We start from the raw sequence: 19,149 nt of genomic DNA, 5'->3' as shown, positions 1-19,149 counted from the left end.
ATTGATTCAATCTGTTCATTGATGAAGACATCAGTAAATTTAAACATGACTGAAAGCTTTTAATCTGATATTACTAATGATTATCAAGTAGAATTTTCAGACTATTGAAAATAAAAACCTAACTTAATCCTTCAGGAGCAAGGAGGAGAATTGACTTCAAAATACTTGGAAAGGCTGTACATCTTCTCTCTCATGTGGAGTGTAGGAGCATTACTAGAACTGGAAGACAGATGCAAAATGGAGCACTGGCTTCGAAACCATGCAACAATAAAACTTGATCTTCCTTGTATCCCAGAAGGCAGTGAAGATACCATGTTTGATTATTATGTGGCATCTGATGGTTAGTAACTCAGCTGGGTGGTATGGGATAAAAAAAAAAAAAAAAATTAAAAATGTTCTTCTTCTAGAAAATTAATTCAGAACTTTTTTTTTTTAAATTTTTTTTTTTTTTTTTTTTTTTTAACATTCTTGTTCATTAGCAGGTTTTGTTTTCCAGCTACACTGTACTGGTTATGTTGTATAAAGCTTTTCCCCTGTTTCCTGTGAGAAATCAAAATGTGGATATATTGCTACAAAAAGCTGCGTGGACTTTGTGTTGATAAATTGTCAAGGGAACAAAAATAGACAAGCCTTGTCCTTGTCATAATTTATGTATTAGTAGGAAAGAGGAGTAAAGCTCTTAGATTGAATTTGAGAGATTCTATGATTATATGATTCTATAATTTTGTTCAGGATTTACAAAGTGGGATTAGTGTGTGTGGGACAGAGGCACTGACTGATGAAACAACTCAATAGAAGATAAAAGTGGCAACAATGCCTTGTATTTCTAAACCACTAACTTAATTTCTTTCTTATTAGGTAAGTGGATGCACTGGAATACACGTGTTGAAGATTATGTATATCCCAGCACCAGCACTCCAGAGTATGGGTCCATTCTTGTGCCTAATGTGGACAATGTGAGAATGGATTTCCTTATCAAAAACATTGCAAAACAGGGCAAGGTACTTTTTCTATATTTCACATCTAAATAGTGCTAACAGTACACATGATAAAGTTTTTGAAGTAGAATTGAAGTACTACATTATTGAAAAGAAGGAACTTTATTTTTTAATGTAAAATGGTGATTCCAGGAGCTGCATTCATATACATATGCTCGAAGTCTTGAACACTCACTGTTTCTGGACTTTTTGTCTTGCCCTCACCCATCCTTTCTGTAGTGGAAATATTAATAACAGTAATTACAGCTGTTGGAGAGAAGACGTCACGTAGGGCAGCAGAGTGCTAGACTCTGCTGATGTGAACTCTGCCCACAAGGGGCAGTTACAGGGTTTATGTACCTTTAGGTTATGCAACCTGTTCTTCAGTAAAATTGTGTCAGATAAGCAGGATATAATAAATAACAATAGCAACTGAAATATTTCAGATACCGAGGTGCTAGACGTTTTGTGCTTTTTTTGAATAATAACTCCTTTTGCAAGTAATCCTTTCCTTTCTTAGTTAAATCATGCTGACTGACATGACCATTAATGGCAAATATTTTTAACTTCTGAGGCCTGCAAAAGTCTGAGACATTGACTGTTTTGCTTCCACATGTCCTTTATTGAGGATTCACTTTAGATAAATTGTGTAGCTTCATTTCAGTTTAAAAGCTAAATGGAGTTGCTGAGGCTTTGCCAAGACACCCAGCTCTTGCGTTTCATCTTATTTCAGTGTTGTCTTTGTCTAGGCTGTCCTGCTAATTGGTGAGCAAGGAACTGCAAAGACTGTTATCGTCAAAGGTTTTATGTCAAAATATAACCCTGAAAGCCACATGGCTAAGAGTTTGAATTTTTCATCTGCAACTACCCCATTAATTTTCCAGGTATAGTAGTCATTAATTTTCTAATACAACATGACTGGATTCAGAGATGGTTCTGAGAACTTGCCAGGAGGATGCTTCTGAAAGTGGTTTATCTAAGTGAAAATAAGTGCAAAAACAAAAAAGCACCTGCTTAAAAGGACTAAGTGTCCTAACACATGATTTAAAAGACATTTGAGAAAACCATGTTCTCTTCAAATTCTTCGATAGTTATTGAGCTGTTCTTGGACTATTACAATACCATACATGTTATTTGCTTCACCACATTTAATGTTTTTACGTTCAATGTATCAGGACTCACTTATTGGGTAGAGCCGTCAGTGACTTCACTCAGATTTCACAAAAAGCCATGAGTAAAATAAGTGCTACCCATAACAGTCTGTCATAAAAAAGTGTGTTGTCTGCAATTCAGATTTTAGTAAATTAAATTGCTAATTAAAAAAGTAACACGTGCAGCACAACTGCACTAAATAAAATTATGAATATTTGAATCCTGAACTGCACTGCCTATCCAAATTTCTACTGAGCTACTTTGAATTATTTCAAGTTTCTTTAACCTGATGGCAATATATATGGGAATTATTTTTAATACAGTTTAGTATGCCAAGCTGAAGCACTGTTTGTGCTGTAATCATAAGTGCTGTCTCTAAGCTTGATGCATCATGTATCAACTGACACAATAGCATGGTAGAAACTATTAACATGTTTAATATACAAATATGTAATTTTCATCTTATTTTCATTAGTATTTTTCCTTGTATTAATTAGACTATAGAAACAAAAAGTAGTGACAACTTTATTAGATTATAGCGTGTTGACCATCAAGACGTCTGAAATAGATGTGCAAGTCTAACAGCCAGGTCTCTGATTACAATCTAGACCAAAGCATTGTCTGTTAGATGTGTTTTTAAATTACCCTGGCTTTCTGAAATCTTGGTCTGACTGATGCCACTTGTGTAAGAAGACTTTACAGGCTACCATACGGGAGCCTAGTTACAATGTAGGAATGTAGGTACCCCAAGAGGGACATGGACCTGTTGGAGCAAGTCCAGAGGAGGGCAATGAAGATGATCAGGGGCTGGAGCACCTCTCCTATGAAGACAGGCTGGGAGAGTTGAGGTTGTTCAGTCTGGAGAAGAAAAGGCTCCAGAGAGACCTTATAGCAGCCTTCCAGTACTTAAAAGGGACCTACAAGAAAGCTGAAGAGGGACTTTTTACAAGGGCATGTAGTGATAGAAAAAGGGATAATGGCTTCAAGCTGAAAGACGGTAGAGTTAGATTAGATATAAGCATGAAATTCTTCACAATGGGGGTGCTGAGTCCCTGGAAGTCACTGGTGGTGAGTCCTTTCCCAGAGAAGTTGTGGTTGTCTCATGCCTGGAACTGTTTCAGACCAGGTTGGATGGGGCTTTGAGCAACCTGGTCTAGTGGAAGGTGTCCCTGCCCAAGGCAGGTGGGTTGGAACTAGATAATCTTTAATGTCCTTTCCAAGGCAAAGCAATCTATGGTTCTATGGTGTTTAGATATGCACTAAAGAATAACTATGCATGGTTAAGTGAGCTTTCACTTGGTGTAGAATAAATAATAACTGGACCTTAAGAAGTACAGTGCAATGGAAAGACAATATGAAGAAAAGTAGTGGTAAGTCTACTATTAAGCAAAGTTATTTCATCAAGTCTACGTAGGTATATGTGTGAATTTAATTATCACTGTATGCTTTTACAAAGTACATTGATGTCTGCTGGAAAGGTCTTCAATAATCACATCATTCAGATCTGGCAGATTATCAGTTTAATCTTTAATGCCTGTAGCCCTCAATTTTGCTGTTGAATGAATAAAATGAAAGAAAAGTTTGAAAAGGTTTTAGAATTATGAAGCTTTTAGGCACAGCTGTCTACACTAAACATTCGTTATATGTGACACCAATTTAATGCTGTATACCATGAAATTTCAGACATTCTAGTTGAACTAGTGCAATGGCCTCTGGCAGATGTGTTGTATAAACCTTCCTTAGTAAAATTCTGTGTAACAAAACCATCAAGATGTTTAAATGATTGAATCATGTATGAAAGGAAGTGCCTTTTGTAACTATGCTAATAATTGCTTTTTAACAGCGTACAATAGAAAGTTATGTGGAAAAGCGCATGGGCACAACTTATGGTCCTCCTGCAGGCAAAAAGATGACAGTCTTCATTGACGATGTGAATATGCCCATAATAAATGAATGGGGAGATCAGGTTAGTTTGTAAAAGTGAAAAGAAGGCAAAAGATATTATTTCCTTCCTCCCTTCCCCTCCCTTCTCCCTCCCTCCATCCTTGCTTCCTGGATTTTTGGCCATAGGTATTACCAATGAGAAGGACAATCTAAATATGTTTATGATTAGCAGTGCATTTTTCTCCTGAAGCTAAGAAGCGGGGATTTGGGGAAGAAAATATTGGTATACTCTTCATTAGACCTTTCAGGTACATAAGTATGTTTTGTATTTCATTTATTTGTGTGTATAGTATTCGGTTATATATCACCTGGTTGTTTTACAGGTCACTAATGAGATAGTTAGGCAGCTGATGGAACAGAATGGACTATATAACCTGGAAAAGCCTGGTGAATTTACCAACATTGTGGACATTCAATTTTTGGCTGCCATGATCCACCCTGGAGGAGGTCGCAATGACATTCCACAGAGGCTCAAGAGACAATTTTCTGTGTTCAACTGTACTCTGCCTTCTAATTCTTCAATTGACAAAATTTTTGGTAAAGGGAAATCAGCTTTGTGTCCCTCCCATTTTTTTGAAAATTGTAGTTGATTGTTATTTATCCTTCTATTTGTAAACAATATGCTTAAGATTGAGGCTTAATCCCCCTCTCGTTTACTTACCAGCACATTTTCCTTCAGTAATCACTCCCGATTTGCAACTTCATCAGTCTAAATTTGTAAAGTCCAGTCATATTTCTGCATCTATTGCTATGCTAAGCATTAGAAAGAATGGCATGAAGGCCATTCCTAGCATTCCTAGTTTTAGTGACAGTACTAGAGAGTTGTTAAGGTGCTGCTGATGCTAAGAATGAGTGACTAATGACTAGACTTTCACAAAATACAGGATCATATTAGTCTCAGAGAAGAGATTAGCTATTCAAAAGTGGTGGAAGATATTTTGGCAGACAAAAGAACATTTTTAATGGACAGTTAATTAAGAGCTAAATCTGGTGGTAGAATGGTGTTAAAACCAGTTAAACCATGATTTAAATAAAGACTGGAAAGCCATTTCAACAAATTGGAAGAGGTTTGGGGGATTTAGACCATAGCTCCTGGTGTTATGCTAGTGTATCTTAGAGAAATCTTTCTTTGCACTGCTTTTTTTTTTTCTTCCCACAGGTGTAATTGGAAAAGGGCACTATTGTAGTGAGCGGGGATTTTCAGAAGATGTGAAGAAAACAGTAGCCAAATTAGTTCCACTGACACGTAGGCTGTGGCAGATTACCAAGCTAAAAATGTTGCCCACACCAGCCAAGTTCCATTATGTCTTCAACCTTCGAGACCTCTCAAGGATTTGGCAAGGAATGCTGAACAGCACTTCAGAAGTGATCAATGAACCAAAGGTAAGTGCAGCACATCAGTGGCTTTGTTATAATTAGTGTCTAATTAGTGTAGCAAAGAGGATGAACAGTCTAACTTCTTGGCATTTGAGTTTGCTTTAGAAAAAATATAACTTCTGATTAAAAAAGTTTTTCAGTTTTTTTTTTAAGGCAATGATGTTTTAGTCCAAATTTTACAGTGCCAACAGAAATGACAACTTTGTTTCATAACTATAACAAAAAATGCTTCTTTTGATGGAAGAGAGTTTGCTTCTATCTATTTCTTGCTTCTATCTACTGTCAGTTCTACTCCTGACAAATGCTAGTTTGTTTGAAAGTAGCAATCAAAGAAATATATGAGAATGAGTGAACTTATTTTAACCTAATCAAAATGCATATATATTGATTAAAAAAATAAGCCGTTATCCTCTCTCTGCATGTGTCTTGCAGCTTTCAGTCACTGCCTAACATCTACCTAACATTTTTCTGGCTTATGTCTTAAAAGGAAGAAGCAGTAATGAATCATAGTAATTTCTTTTTTCTTTTTTCCATGATGCACCTTCCAGAAGAGCTCAGTACTTTATGTGCCTTTTCTATTTTAATTATTTTAAGGAAAAGCCATTTAGTGTTTAGAGCACTGAAGCATTAAGTGCTGGAAAAGCAATCTTTATGGTAATCTTGGAAAATTTGTTATACATTTGGGTTATATAATAACTTCATGTTTAATGTACTACCCTGCTTGTTGAATGAGCTTCTGAATTCTACTACATTTCAAATTTAAATTTTAGAACTGATTTTAATTTCTTAAGCTAAAACAGCACTGAGATGATTTTATGTATATATATTGTCAATTAATATCTTTTGCAGTATAAAAAATAATTGCTCAAAATCTGATTGTAAAAGTTTGCAAATTAGTTCTGAGACTTGACATAGTATGTGTCATTTGTACAAAGCGATGTAGGCTCAAACACTCAAACAATAGGTTTTCCAGGAGTACTTTTTTTTTTTTTTTTAATTACCATGTAATAATAGTGTAGGATTAAAACCAATGTTGTTAGTATTAAGAACCTGGCAGGTTTTTCTCCTCCATCCTATGACCAAACTGAAGGACTTGAAAGGTATATTGAATTTAGGGAAGGAACAATATAAACACTTATACTTTATTTACTTTTTTTCCCCTTTAACTACTTTGGATACAGTATTGGGAGTGACATCTGTGTTTGGCATTAAATTATTCAGCCATGATGCTATTAATTCCACCCACCTTCTACTTAATGACCAGTTAAAAGAGTTGTTTATTAGTGTATAAACATGTGTTAACAGGTGTGGATATGGTTTTAGGGCTTCCCTAGCCCTAATTATTTCACTAGTAAAACATTGATTTGTTAAATATGCTCTGGTTTAGAATGCTGGGTTAAGGCTTCTTACACAGTTAACTGAATGTAAGCTTAAAATGCTGTTGGGCAGAATGAGAAGATTAAGGTATCTCTTCTGAAGAAACCTCAAAATTATTTTCTAGTGTTAACATGATTTTAAAATATACAAATAAAGGCATGGCTTTTAAATTGGCATAGCTTTGTTTCAAGCCTAATCTGACAGAAATGCTTTATTTATTTATTTTTTAATAGGTATTGATAAAACTGTGGAAGCATGAATGTAAGTGTGTTATTGCTGATCGTTTCACAACTTCAGAAGATGTAAATTGGTTTAATGCAGCTGTGGCAAAATTAATTGAAGAGGAATTTGGAGAAACAAAAGCTTTGCTGGATCCTGAAATAGATGCATTCTTTGTTGACTTCTTAAGGGATACACCTGAAAAAAATGGTAAAAATGAACTCTGATAACCGGGAGGTGGCAAGAATAGGGTAGAGGATATGAAATAAAATGCTAATAGAAAGATGTCTTAAAAATGCACAGTAAGTTTATGCATTAAGGGTCACTGTTCTGTCCACTGACTTTGAAGGTAGTCTGTGTTACAAACTGAGGCATAGCTTTATATTCATGGGATTTTTAAGTCCACATTTATATCCAGGTTATCTGTATAGAAGAGTCTTGCTTCCATTTCCATCAATGTGGCAGACAAAACTGCCAAATAGTGACCATTAGTCTATATAATTCTCAAATGATGAAAGAAGTGTAGTATGAATAACTTGAAGTGATGGGATTGCAATATTAGGTAAAGGATAGCACTCTAACTAGCATCCCCTAGAAATCTGGTAAAAGAATAGTGTCTCTGGGCTAATCGTCTGTTCCTTAGGAAACACCCAGTATATGGTTTTGGAACAAATGAGTATTATTTCAAAATCTCCTGAATGCTAGTAAAATCTCTTGAATGATCTGTATGGATTATAACAACAAATCTGTGTCCTTTAAATAAAAACACTGTGTCACTGACCTTGCTGAATGATCTGGGAATATTTGCTAGATGATGCAAAAGAACAGAAAACAGTTCTTTGGGTTTTGGGGAAGGTCATTATTTAAGCCATTGGATGATTCAATTATCTGTGTTCACCCCACTGTAATCGTAAAATCATAGAATGTCCTGAGTTGGAAGAAACCCACAAGGATCATTGAGTCCAAATCCCGTCCCTGCATGTGACAACTCCAGAGTTCACACCATGTGTCTGAGGGTGTTGTCCAATTGCTTCTTGAATATTGTCAGGTTTGGGGCCATGACTGCCTCCCTGGGGAGCCTGTTCCAGTGCTCCACCATCCTCTGCATGAATAACCTTTTCCTAATATCCAGCCTAAACCTCCCTTGGCACATCTTCCTGCCATTCCCTCGGGTTCTCTTGTTGGTCACCAGAGAGAAGAGATCAGCGCCTGCCGCTCCTCCTCTGCTTGTGAGGAAGCTGTAGCCATGCTGAGGTCTCACCTTAGTCTCCTTCTCTCCAGGCTGAGCAAACCCAGTGACTTTAGCTGCTCTTCATATGGCTTCTTCTCCAAACCCTTCACCAGCTTGTAGCTCTCCTCTGGACACTTTCTAGTAGCCTCCCTCACCCGGGTGGCAATGCTGTGCTTGGCGCACCCCAGGACATGGTTTGCCGTTTTGGCTACCAGGGCACACTGTTGGCTCATGTTCAACTTGCCATCGACCAGAACCTCCAGATATATCTATGCTGAGCTGCCTTCCAGCATCTCATTCCCCAGTCTGTATGTACAGCCAGGGTTGCCATGTCCCAGGTGCAAAATCCAGTACTTGCCCTTGTTAAACTTCATGTGGTTGGTGATTGCCCAGTTCTCCAATTTGCCCAGACCCCTCTGCAGTGCCTCTCTGCCCTTGAGAGTATCAACAGCTCCTCCCAATTTTGTGTCATAAGTGAACTCACTTAGCATTCCCTCAAGTCCTGAGTCTAAGTCATTTATGAAGACACTGAAGAGTGGTGGCCCTAAGATGAATCCCTGTGGAACCTCGCTAGTGACTGGTCACCAGCCCAAAATAACCCCACTCACTAGAACCCTTTGAGCCTGACCCATCAGCCAATTGCTCACCCACTGTATTGTGTGTTTATCCAGCTATATGCTGGACATCTTGTCCAGGAGGATGCTGTGAAAGACAGTATCAAAGGCTTTACTGAAATCCAAAAAGATCACATTGACAGGCTTCCCTTGGTCAACTAAGTGGGTAACCTTGTGGAAGAAAGAAGTTAAATTTGTTAAGCAGGACTTTCCCCTCATGAACCTGTGCTAGTTGGGACCAAGGACTGTGTTATCATTCCGATGTTTTTCAATAAGTCCCAGAACAATCTTCTCCAATCTTCTCCTTTGTCAGTCATTTAAACTGCTAAGGTTTTGTTACTCGTTTTTTGTTTTAGGTGAAAAATCAGATGAAGTCAATTTAAATATGCCCAAAATCTATGAGCCAATTCACTCCTTTCATCAGCTACGGAATCGTTTAAATATGTTTTTGCAAAGGTACAATGAGAACGTCCGTGGTACTGGAATGGACATGGTTTTCTTTGAGGATGCTATGATTCATTTAGTCAAGGTATACTCTTACTGGATTGCCTATTGTTGTTGTTGTTCACTTGCCCTCAACACCTATAAATGGAGGTACGCATGAATCAAAATAGATTACTTCTAAAGCTGAAGCAGGTAATTTATTGCTAGCAAGTATTTTGTCTATCACTCTGTGACTAGGTATTAAAACTCCGCGTTTCTGAAAATTCACCATATGAAACTATTCTTTTGTATCTGTATTTTATGTCTAGTGGGATCATAGTCTTAACTACCCTGTTTCCTTGAAAATAAGGCAAGCCCCAAAAATAAGCCCTAGCATGATTTTTCAGGATTTTTGAGGATGCTAGAAATATAAGCCCTGCTCCAAAAATAAGCCCTGGTTACAGTTCATAAAAAAGGTCAATTTAAATAGTGTCCAGGCAGCTACACATGTAAAGAAGTAAGCATCATTTGGAGCAAAAATTGTATAAGACCCTGTCTTATTTTTGAGGAAACAAGGTTTTCTAACTCTATCTCAGCCTTTCTTTTTGTTTATTCTTCTGAGAGCTCTGCTTTTGTGGGCATGAGTAAAATTAAATTCAGGTTAGGACATCATTGCTTGCTTATGAAGGAGTAGGCACAGCAGCGAAGGAATAAACACAGTACAAATTTCCTTTGTAGATCCACAGCATGCTCATGTCTTTTAAAATTAATTTGAATGTGGATTGGAGTTTACCATAATTTTTAGCACAGCACATTTTGATATAATTGTCCACTCAGAATAGGCTTTATACAAAGGAGAAGCATTTAAAAAACAAACACTCCCCACAAACAAAAAAACCTACCACAATGAACCCAAAACAAAAGTACCCACTAAACCCTCAATTGTTTCTCAGTTGCACATTGAGATTATCTGTATTTCTTCTCATAAATTATTAAGAACTGCATATTGGATTATACTGTTCTAACAAATAATACAATAAATACCAAAACAATAGAAATTTAATAATAATTTACAAAAACATTGCATCCACAGTTTTCAAAATTTTGGGGTGGTTTCTTGTCATTTCACAAAATTAGTCCCTTACTTTTAAGGCCTTCTCTGCAAAATAGATAATGTTCTGCTATGGATTTCTTCAGGACAATTGTTATAATCACACAAGATTCTGGTTTATTTCTAGTAAAAAAAATCTATATAAATTCAGGATCAAGCCTTTTTTTTTTTTTCCTCACCCTCCTCTCCACTGAAGAGCCACCTCTCATCAGGGATCATTTCTTTGGGTAGCTAGATGATAAATATCTGAAACCTTACCTTAACTTTCACTTGGATAAAATGTATAGTGCTTCTCTGATCCCATATTCTTGAAAGCAGCATTTACAGCTGGGTATATCTGAGCTTTATGTATTAGTTGGACTTGAGACAGATTCTAAGAGAAAGCTAGGTAAGAACAGTTAAGGTAATGCCTAATCTGAGCTAATATAGTATGACTTCAATGAGTTAAAGCTGAGGAATATTTTAAACAGATAACAAAGCTTCCAATTCACAGCATTTGTGCCTCTGCCTGGAAAAAATCTAGTTGCCATAAGTGATTAGTAATATTCCAAGGGTGGTGTGCAAATCTATTTTTCTTTCTCTGGCTAAATACTAAGTATGATTAGAGCAAACTTTCATACTTTATCTTTGCTTCTGAAACTTTAACCTATGAAAAACAGAAAGTACATTGCATGCAATACATAAAAATGCATTGGCTTAAAACTGCAGGAAATTGACATGACTATTTTTAATAACTTTAAAAAAAAAGTACGTTAGAGGAAAGGCAAGTAAATAGGTATTGTAGACTGCTTATTGGCGTGATGGAATTCTAGGAGCATCAGCAGGATGTTCAAGATAATAAAGAGAAAAGGAGCCAATACTCTGGGTCACTCCTTGTGCAGAGGAGACCAGCTGCTAGCCAGCTGCTTATTATTACCTTGCCTTTGAGAGACAAGTGGCTCCATGCTGTTCTGGAAATTAACATAGGCTCTTCTGTGTGCCAAGAGTATCTGTCCACATGCAACTGATGGGGTACGGAACAAGTTTCTCTCCTGTGCTTAAAGGCATGTTTTCTCAGCATCAGGTAACACCTTCTGCCTGTTTCTAGATTTCTTGGCATTGTTTTTTTTTGCTGTGGATGATGAGACAGGTGCTGCATGCAGTTCACAGTGCTGAACATTTTTTTTGCTCTGAACTGCAAAAGGTCTATTTACATTGCACTGTCCTGAATTGAAGGTAAATGTGGAGTAGTAGGTAACTACTAGCTTTTGCTTTAAAAAATAAATAATTAAATGAGCAAGAAAGGGAAATCTGCCTGGGAGATCTTTCACTGGGACCAAATATTCATACTTATACTGTGCATTTTTATAAGAAAGTAAACAAGAAGCTTAAGAAGTTTGATTATAAAGCCAGTATTATTACCTGCTGCACAGAATACTGGAGAATGTTTGTCCTGGATTTAACACACTTTGAACAACTTGTCTTTTTGGTCACAATTAAGGGGCCTGGAGAGATGACTTTTACTGAAGTTGTCCAGAGAGTATGATATTGGGGAAATTATTATTTCCTTCCCAATTTTATTAATCTACCATGTTGTGACAGCACTTTGCTAACAAATCACAGGTGAGATCCACTTGTGCTTTGTCAAAGTGTGAGTTACATTTCTACTGATAATTAAAAGTTTACAGTGATAGAATCAAGCGGTTACTATAATATTGGAAAGTTTACAGAAAATATTGCAAAGTGCAAATGTCTACAGAAGATGTTAATAGTAATATAGAATCCATTAATTAAACCTTAATATTCTTGTTTGTTCTGCGTTAGTAATATAACTTTTTTACTACAGTAACATAGGATTTTTGGGTGTATAACTTTTACACATTGTAGCAATAAATGACTCTGATCTTATACAGATTTCTCGGGTGATTCGAACTCCTAGTGGAAATGCTCTTTTAGTTGGAGTTGGTGGCTCAGGAAAGCAGAGCTTGACAAGGCTGGCATCTTTCATAGCTGGCTATGATACGTTTCAGATAACGTTAACAAGGTGAGCATTAATTAAAATTTAAGTAAATAAGTGCTTTTTGTTTGAACTCTTCCTATTAATAAAACAGGCTTCCAGTCTCTGCAGTGGGAGAAAGAATAAGCTTAACATAGGCTGAGCACTGTTGCATAGACTGGAAAGACATGAAAATCCTTTGAGACTTAGTAAATGTGCTTGATTTTCTACAATATGCCAGAGCTTTTTCCATATTGGGAGTAGTAAACTCTTTTTTGTGTTTCACAGAATGAGAAGGAATATTGGCAACGTCAAGTTATCTTTACTCTGTCTTCACATAGTATATCAAGTTGTACTGAACGTATTTGTAGGTAGTAACTATCCATAATGCCTTTAGGAGTTTATCTTGTAGTATTTGAAATAATGCCTGTGTGAGGAGGTAGAATCATCATCCCGGCCCATTAGTTTGGTAGGCCTTATGTATATCAGTATTTTGATAGACTTTTCCAAGCATATCTTGCCTTATTTCATATTCTTCAACCTAATGTGGTTTCTTTTGGAATAACTCACAAAAGATACAAAAAATAAATTATGAATCCTTCTCTAAGTATTTTGGTGTGAGTGCCTCCCAAAACATCTGCAGGAGAAACTGTGATCAGGAAATATTTTTAGCACGTAAATAAGATGTCATTGAAGCTAAATAATTTTAATTCTTTTGCAGCTGTGTTGGCTGCAGAAGAAATTGTAGACTCACATGTGGGAATACCTCTTGGTGAGGATCTCATCAGAGGATCTATCTGAAATAGGAATGACTTCAAGAGAGATTACAGTACAGTTGACAAAACAAGCAGTAACAAATTGCTGGATATCATTCATGAAGAATTATGAAACCACTACAGGGTGAAATATTGAATTAGGAAAATAGTGTGCAGCTTCCCGCTTGAAGTTTCCCTGACACCTGAGGACCATAAGAAAACCTATATAAAGCCCACGAAAAAAAAAAAAAAGTCCAGAAAAGATCCTGGGAACCCTTATACTTGCGTTATACCTGAAGGCTTGTAAACTTGGTGTGTGCACCAGATGAATTAAAGAAACTATCATGAAGAATGTACTGAGTAAGGATTTGAATAAACATGATTTTGGGAAAAACGCATCAAAGATTCTGATAAAACATAATCCTGCCTTACAAACCCCTTGGAGTCCTGCAAGTTCATCAGCAAGCAAGTGTAGAAGTGTGATCTGCTTGATGTTCTTGCATCCAGCACATGACAAAATCCTGTGAGACAACACCTCTCTGTCTTTTCACATTTTCTAGCAAAAGATAAATAAATAGTATAAGACTTCAGTTTTTTTTTTTTTTTTTTTTTAAATTGATATGGGAAGTGAAAAGAGAGCAGTGAAAAGAATAGATTAGGTATACAATGTCAGACTTTGAAATGAACTTTGTTTTTCCTCCTAAACTAGAAGAAAATTCTTGGACCTTGGTACTTTTTTGCCTTGAATATGAAGAAATTATTTTTTAAAGTTACTTTTTTTTTTTTATTAACTTGTAGCCCTTTTAAAATTGAATGAATATTAGTACAACTGTCTTTTTTTTTTTGTAGATCATACAACAATTTGAACTTGATGGAAGATCTGAAATTCTTGTACAGAACAGCAGGACTGCAAGGCATAGGCATCTGTTTTCTTTTTACAGACAACGAGATCAAAGATGAGTCTTTCTTGGAGTACCTGAACAACGTTTTATCATCAGGAGAGGTAAGGTTCCTTCTCATTATATTTTTTTCTTCTTTTTAAGTTTTATAATTCTGAAATAAAATAACCAAATTTATTTGAATATTTTTTTGTGTGTCAATGGACACACTTTTACAAACTAAAACTCCAGTGCTTTTTATCATTACAGTATGAAATGGAAACGATCCATTATACTGCTTAGAGTTATTGTAAAATTAAGAATGAGCATCATCATTCAATACAGAGAAATTATCTAAGTCATAGCCTTTTAAATGTATTGACAATCTGTTAGGGGCATGAGGAATAGCCTGAGACTTGGGGAGAATAACTGAAGTTTAACAAAACTGTCTGTTAAATTAAATATTAGTGTAGAATTAGTTTTTTGTATGGTAAATTTATGTCCAGAATGGACGGGATGGCTTTTACTGTTTTTTTTTTTTTTTTTGAAAAGCTATCTCTCTCTCTCTTTCTCAATCTATTTATTATTTTGAGGTGTGTTTCAGAGTAATTTCTACTAGTTATTAGAATATTAAGAGAAGAAAATAAAGCTATTATACATAGATTCTTTTTTTTTTTTTTTCAAATAGGAGAATGGGTTTTACTTTTACAGCATGTTAGATTTCAGTGTGTTTAATGGAAGCAATTCAGTAAAAGTTCTAGTTTAACTATGTGGAGTAGGTCTTAATAACTTCAGTGTCTGAAATGTATGTCTCTTCCTGCCATGCTATGCATTAAATGAACCTTGTGCTACATACTCTATGTTTTATCATCTCTTAAATTGTGAAAAAATCTTCCTTTTTTCCAAGGTGTCAAACTTATTTACACGTGATGAAATAGACGAGATCATTAGTGACCTCATACCTACTTTCAAAAAAGAACATCCACGTAAATCTCCAACCAGTGAGGTTCTATATGACTACTTCATGACCAGAGTCCGTCAGAACCTTCATGTGGTTCTTTGCTTTTCACCAGTAGGTGAAAAATTCCGAAATAGAGCCCTGAAGTTCCCTGCTCTCATTTCTGGATGCACTATAGATTGGTTCAGCCGATGGCCTAAGGATGCTCTAGTGGCAGGTAGGTGTGGGTTTTGTCTTTGCAGACATTTAATTATCTGATTGGTGGTAATGAAGTTGTTTTAAGCACTTTGAATTTTGCCAGCACACTGGTAAAAAAGAACTTACTAGGTTCTATAATTTGATATAGATGTTTTCTTCTTTAAAGCTTACTGTATTAAACTGTTGTTTTTAATAGAGGAAAGGCTTTGAACACTGTTTGAAGAAAAATTCCCATTGAAGATGGCTTAGAGACGTTAGTAAAGACGGCAAAATACTACTAAAGAAAGAGACTATTAGTGACTGTGCTTGTGATCAGGCATACAGAGGAAGGCTGTGATTACCCAGTTCCTTGTAGCTAGCAGTTAGGTTTAGAGAGAAAAAGCCGTTGCACACTTTGGAGGTGAAAGAATACCAGATCCCTGGCTATACTTTTTTATTGAGAAGCATGGAATAATGTTAAGAATCTGATGGTGAAGAGTAAAGAAGGCTGGGGTTTCAGAAGCTGTGTGAAAGCCAGACAGAAGGCATGCTGATGTGTTCAATATTGCCTTGTTATATAAGCTAAGAGTTTCTCCTGAATATTTGTTTACATTTATGTTTTTCTTTCTTTCTTTCCTAAGTATCTGAACATTTCCTGTCCTCATTTGATATGGACTGCACTGCTGATACAAAGAAGGAAATTGTGCAGTGTATGGGCTTGTTCCAGGATGGAGTGGCAGAGAAGTGTTCTGATTACTTTCAAAGATACAGACGTTCTACACATGTGACTCCCAAATCCTACCTGTCCTTTATTCAGGGATATAAAATCACATACAAAGAAAAGCATGCTGAAGTGCAGACATTAGCAAACAGGTAAAATGCTTTGTTTACTACTGTCGTTCTGTAGTTTTCTTTCCAAGGTTCTTTCCCATGTTCTGATCCGCTTCACTTCAATGCGTGGCTTGTCTCTTTGCACAGTAAAATTTCCTTTCCCTTTCCCTTTCCCTTTCCCTTTCCCTTTCCCTTTCCCTTTCCCTTTCCCTTTCCCTTTCCCTTTCCTTTTCTTTTTTCTTTTCTTTTTAAATTTCTTAACACTCTGTAAAGGTGTAACATGATCAAATATTAAAGTTACTCTTGGCATATAAGTTAAAGACTATGTATTTTTGGAGGGGGAGAAATGGTAGTGATGTAGGAAAAACAAGCTGGTAGGGAAAAAGGTGAGTGTAAATGATTCCCATGTATATTTAAGGAGTAAAGGAAAAAAATTACATGTAATTTCATAATATATTCACAATAGCATTTAATTAACCAGAGACCAATTTTTGTTTTCTTGCTAAACAGTTGTATCCTTCTGATACGAACATGTAGAAACACCCTTGGCATTTTTGATTTTGTGATCATAGAGCCTAATATCAGCTGCTGAGCTTTTTACTCCTAGATTGTTAAAATGGTCTTGTTATGTTTATACTCCTTTTCAGATACTTTATTAAGCTAATGAAGTCTATTTGAAAATTTGTCTTCATGTCAGAAATACTCAAATAGAATGTAAAATTAACATTTAGTGCAGTAACTGGTATCACTCTTAAGAAAAACTGTCTTCTTGATTTTAAAAGATTGTCACAAAGATCTGGAAGCCTTTAAGAAAGACCCAAACTAGTTTATTTCACTTTGAAATATTCTTTGGCTTCAAAGCCAAACTGAGTTAGAAATCTGTAGTTATGTTATAGGTAAAGTCTTGTAAAACAGAAAGGTCTGATCATGGTTTTTACCTTCTGAAATGTACCAGATTACTTCATGCATGTCAATTTGTTTCACTTAACCTGAGTGGCTTTGGCAGGTATTATTCTTTATCTGTTCTTCTGTATTTGTTTAACTGTCCAAGTACTGCTTAGCTTTTGCAATAGCAGCCTCTGGAGAGGCCACTTAAACTTTTTTGAAAAGTCCCAAGTGAGGACTTACTTTTTAATAGACAGAAAGTACTGCTAAAGGGGCATTTTAATACTGAATGCGAAAAGTAGTATCTCAATGCTGTATTTCTGTTACACTCTTTTCTTTGGCCTTGATTTCAATATTTTGATTTTCTTAGCCTGTTCATTACACTTTTCAAACAAGAAATAGTGATTTGAAGTATTTCTTAGGATTTTAGTGATCAGAAAATGCTTTCTGCTGTATAGAGGTAAGTTGTTTGATTATCAGATTGGAGCTCAACCGGGACAGTGACAGATATGGAGCCAACATAAAGGATTTTTATGCAATTGTAAAGGCATAGCGTTTGATTTAGAAGTGAGTAAAATTTCAGTCTCTTCGTGTAATTCTTTATTGTTGGCTTTCTTGATTCCTAAGACATCAGACACATATGTGAAAGTTCCTGTGCATGTTTTATTTTTGGTGTAAAACATCTTTTGCTAATGTTCATTCTGACATATGTGATTCCTTCTATTGATGGAATAATTTCAAAAGTGGAGTGTAAATTACACAGGGAATTACATGCTTTTTATTTTGTTTGTTAACTCCAGAGTGAATACTGGACTGGAAAAATTGAAAGAAGCCTCTGAGTCAGTGGCAGCTCTAAGCAGAGAGCTGGAAGTGAAAGAAAAGGAACTTCAAATTGCCAATGAAAAAGCTGACATGGTATGTATAGCCTTCAAAGTGTATTGCTGCTTGATTTTTTTTCTCTTTTTATTTTTCTATTTTGAAAATATTAATAAAATAAAAGAACATTAAGACCTGGGAAAAAAGGGATTTTGGAAAGTTATAACAGTGATGAAAGTGCTCTTGTTTGAATTTTCTGGTTCTGGAATTCAACAGAATTTTACAACAAAAATTAATACATTCTGCCAACTTGGTATTTTCTTTAACATTTGGCATGTGTTTTTTTCACATTCTAGGTATTGAAAGAAGTTACTGTAAAAGCACAGGCTGCTGAGAAGGTGAAAGGTGACGTTCAAAAAGTGAAAGATAAAGCTCAAGCTATTGTAGACAGTATCTCAGTTGACAAAGCCATTGCTGAAGAGAAGTTGGAAGCCGCTAAGCCCGCTTTGGAAGAGGCAGAAGCAGCCTTACAGGTTAGTACTTGGATCAGGTACGACATTATTTTGCTGCTGAGAAGATGGACTTTGAAAACAAATATAGGATTGTGGGTCCATCATATAACTCATCAGTTGACAGAAAATGTGTTAAAAGAAGTACACGTTTTGAGGCTTTTTAGGCTCAGTTTTGTTTTTCTTTTTTCCACAGAATAACGGAATCACAGAATGTTTGGGATTGGAAGGGATCCTGAAAGATCATCTAGTCCAATCCCCCTGCTGGAGCAGGAACACCTAGATGAGGTTACACAGGAAGGCGTCCAGGCGGGTGTTGAATGTCTCCAGGGAAGGAGACTCCACAGCCTCCCTGGGCAGCCTGTTCCAGTGTTCTGTTACCTTCATTCTGAAGAAGATTCTACTCACATTTAAGTGGAACCTCTTGTGTTCCAATTTGAACCCATTACCCGTTGTGCTACCATTGGTTGTCACCGAGAAGAGCCTGGCTCGATCCTCGTGATACTCACCCTTTATATATTTGTAAACATGAATGAGGTCACCCCTCAGTCTCCTCTTCTCGAAGCTAAAGAGACCCAGCTCCCTCAGCCTTTCCTCATAAGGGAGATGTTTCACTCCCTTAATCATCTTTGTTGCCCTGTGCTGGACTCTCTCCACCAGTTCCCTGTCTTTCTTGAACTAAGGGGCCCAGAACTGGACACAATATTCCAGGTGTGGTCTCACCAGGGCAGAGTAGAGGGGAGGGAGAACCTCTTTTGACCTACTAACCACCCCCCTTCTAATACACCCCAGGATGCCATTGGCCTTGGCCACAAGGGCACAGTGCTGGCTCATGGTCGTCCTGCTGTCCACCAGGACCCCCAGGTCCCTTTCCCCTACGCTGCTCTCTAACAGGTCATTCCTCAACTTATACTGGAACCTGGAGTTGTTCCTACCCAGA

The 19,149-nt window shown here is 36.5% G+C and overlaps 1 protein-coding gene across 1 annotated transcript in view; it reads left to right on the top strand.

The window, feature by feature from the left end:
• The window catches only part of DNAH5 (dynein axonemal heavy chain 5), a gene marked incomplete at both ends in the record, with an annotated part of 126,683 nt that overhangs the window by 74,564 nt on the left and 32,970 nt on the right, over positions 1–19,149 (top strand). The window contains 14 exons of the mRNA XM_080338591.1: positions 136–340; positions 859–1,001; positions 1,727–1,861; positions 3,973–4,095; positions 4,397–4,610; positions 5,233–5,456; positions 7,061–7,256; positions 9,248–9,420; positions 12,318–12,448; positions 14,005–14,158; positions 14,941–15,208; positions 15,810–16,041; positions 17,685–17,799; positions 18,057–18,233. Of these exons, the coding sequence (XP_080194717.1) occupies positions 136–340; positions 859–1,001; positions 1,727–1,861; positions 3,973–4,095; positions 4,397–4,610; positions 5,233–5,456; positions 7,061–7,256; positions 9,248–9,420; positions 12,318–12,448; positions 14,005–14,158; positions 14,941–15,208; positions 15,810–16,041; positions 17,685–17,799; positions 18,057–18,233 (2,490 nt within the window). The remainder of the gene's footprint in view (positions 1–135; positions 341–858; positions 1,002–1,726; positions 1,862–3,972; positions 4,096–4,396; positions 4,611–5,232; positions 5,457–7,060; positions 7,257–9,247; positions 9,421–12,317; positions 12,449–14,004; positions 14,159–14,940; positions 15,209–15,809; positions 16,042–17,684; positions 17,800–18,056; positions 18,234–19,149) is intronic.

This window comes from Nesoenas mayeri (genome assembly GCF_963082525.1).
Source record: "Nesoenas mayeri genome assembly, chromosome: 2".
In the NCBI taxonomy this organism is placed as follows: domain Eukaryota; kingdom Metazoa; phylum Chordata; class Aves; order Columbiformes; family Columbidae; genus Nesoenas; species Nesoenas mayeri.
Note: the sequence above shows the minus strand (reverse complement) of the source record. Positions and strands in the feature narration are given on the sequence as shown.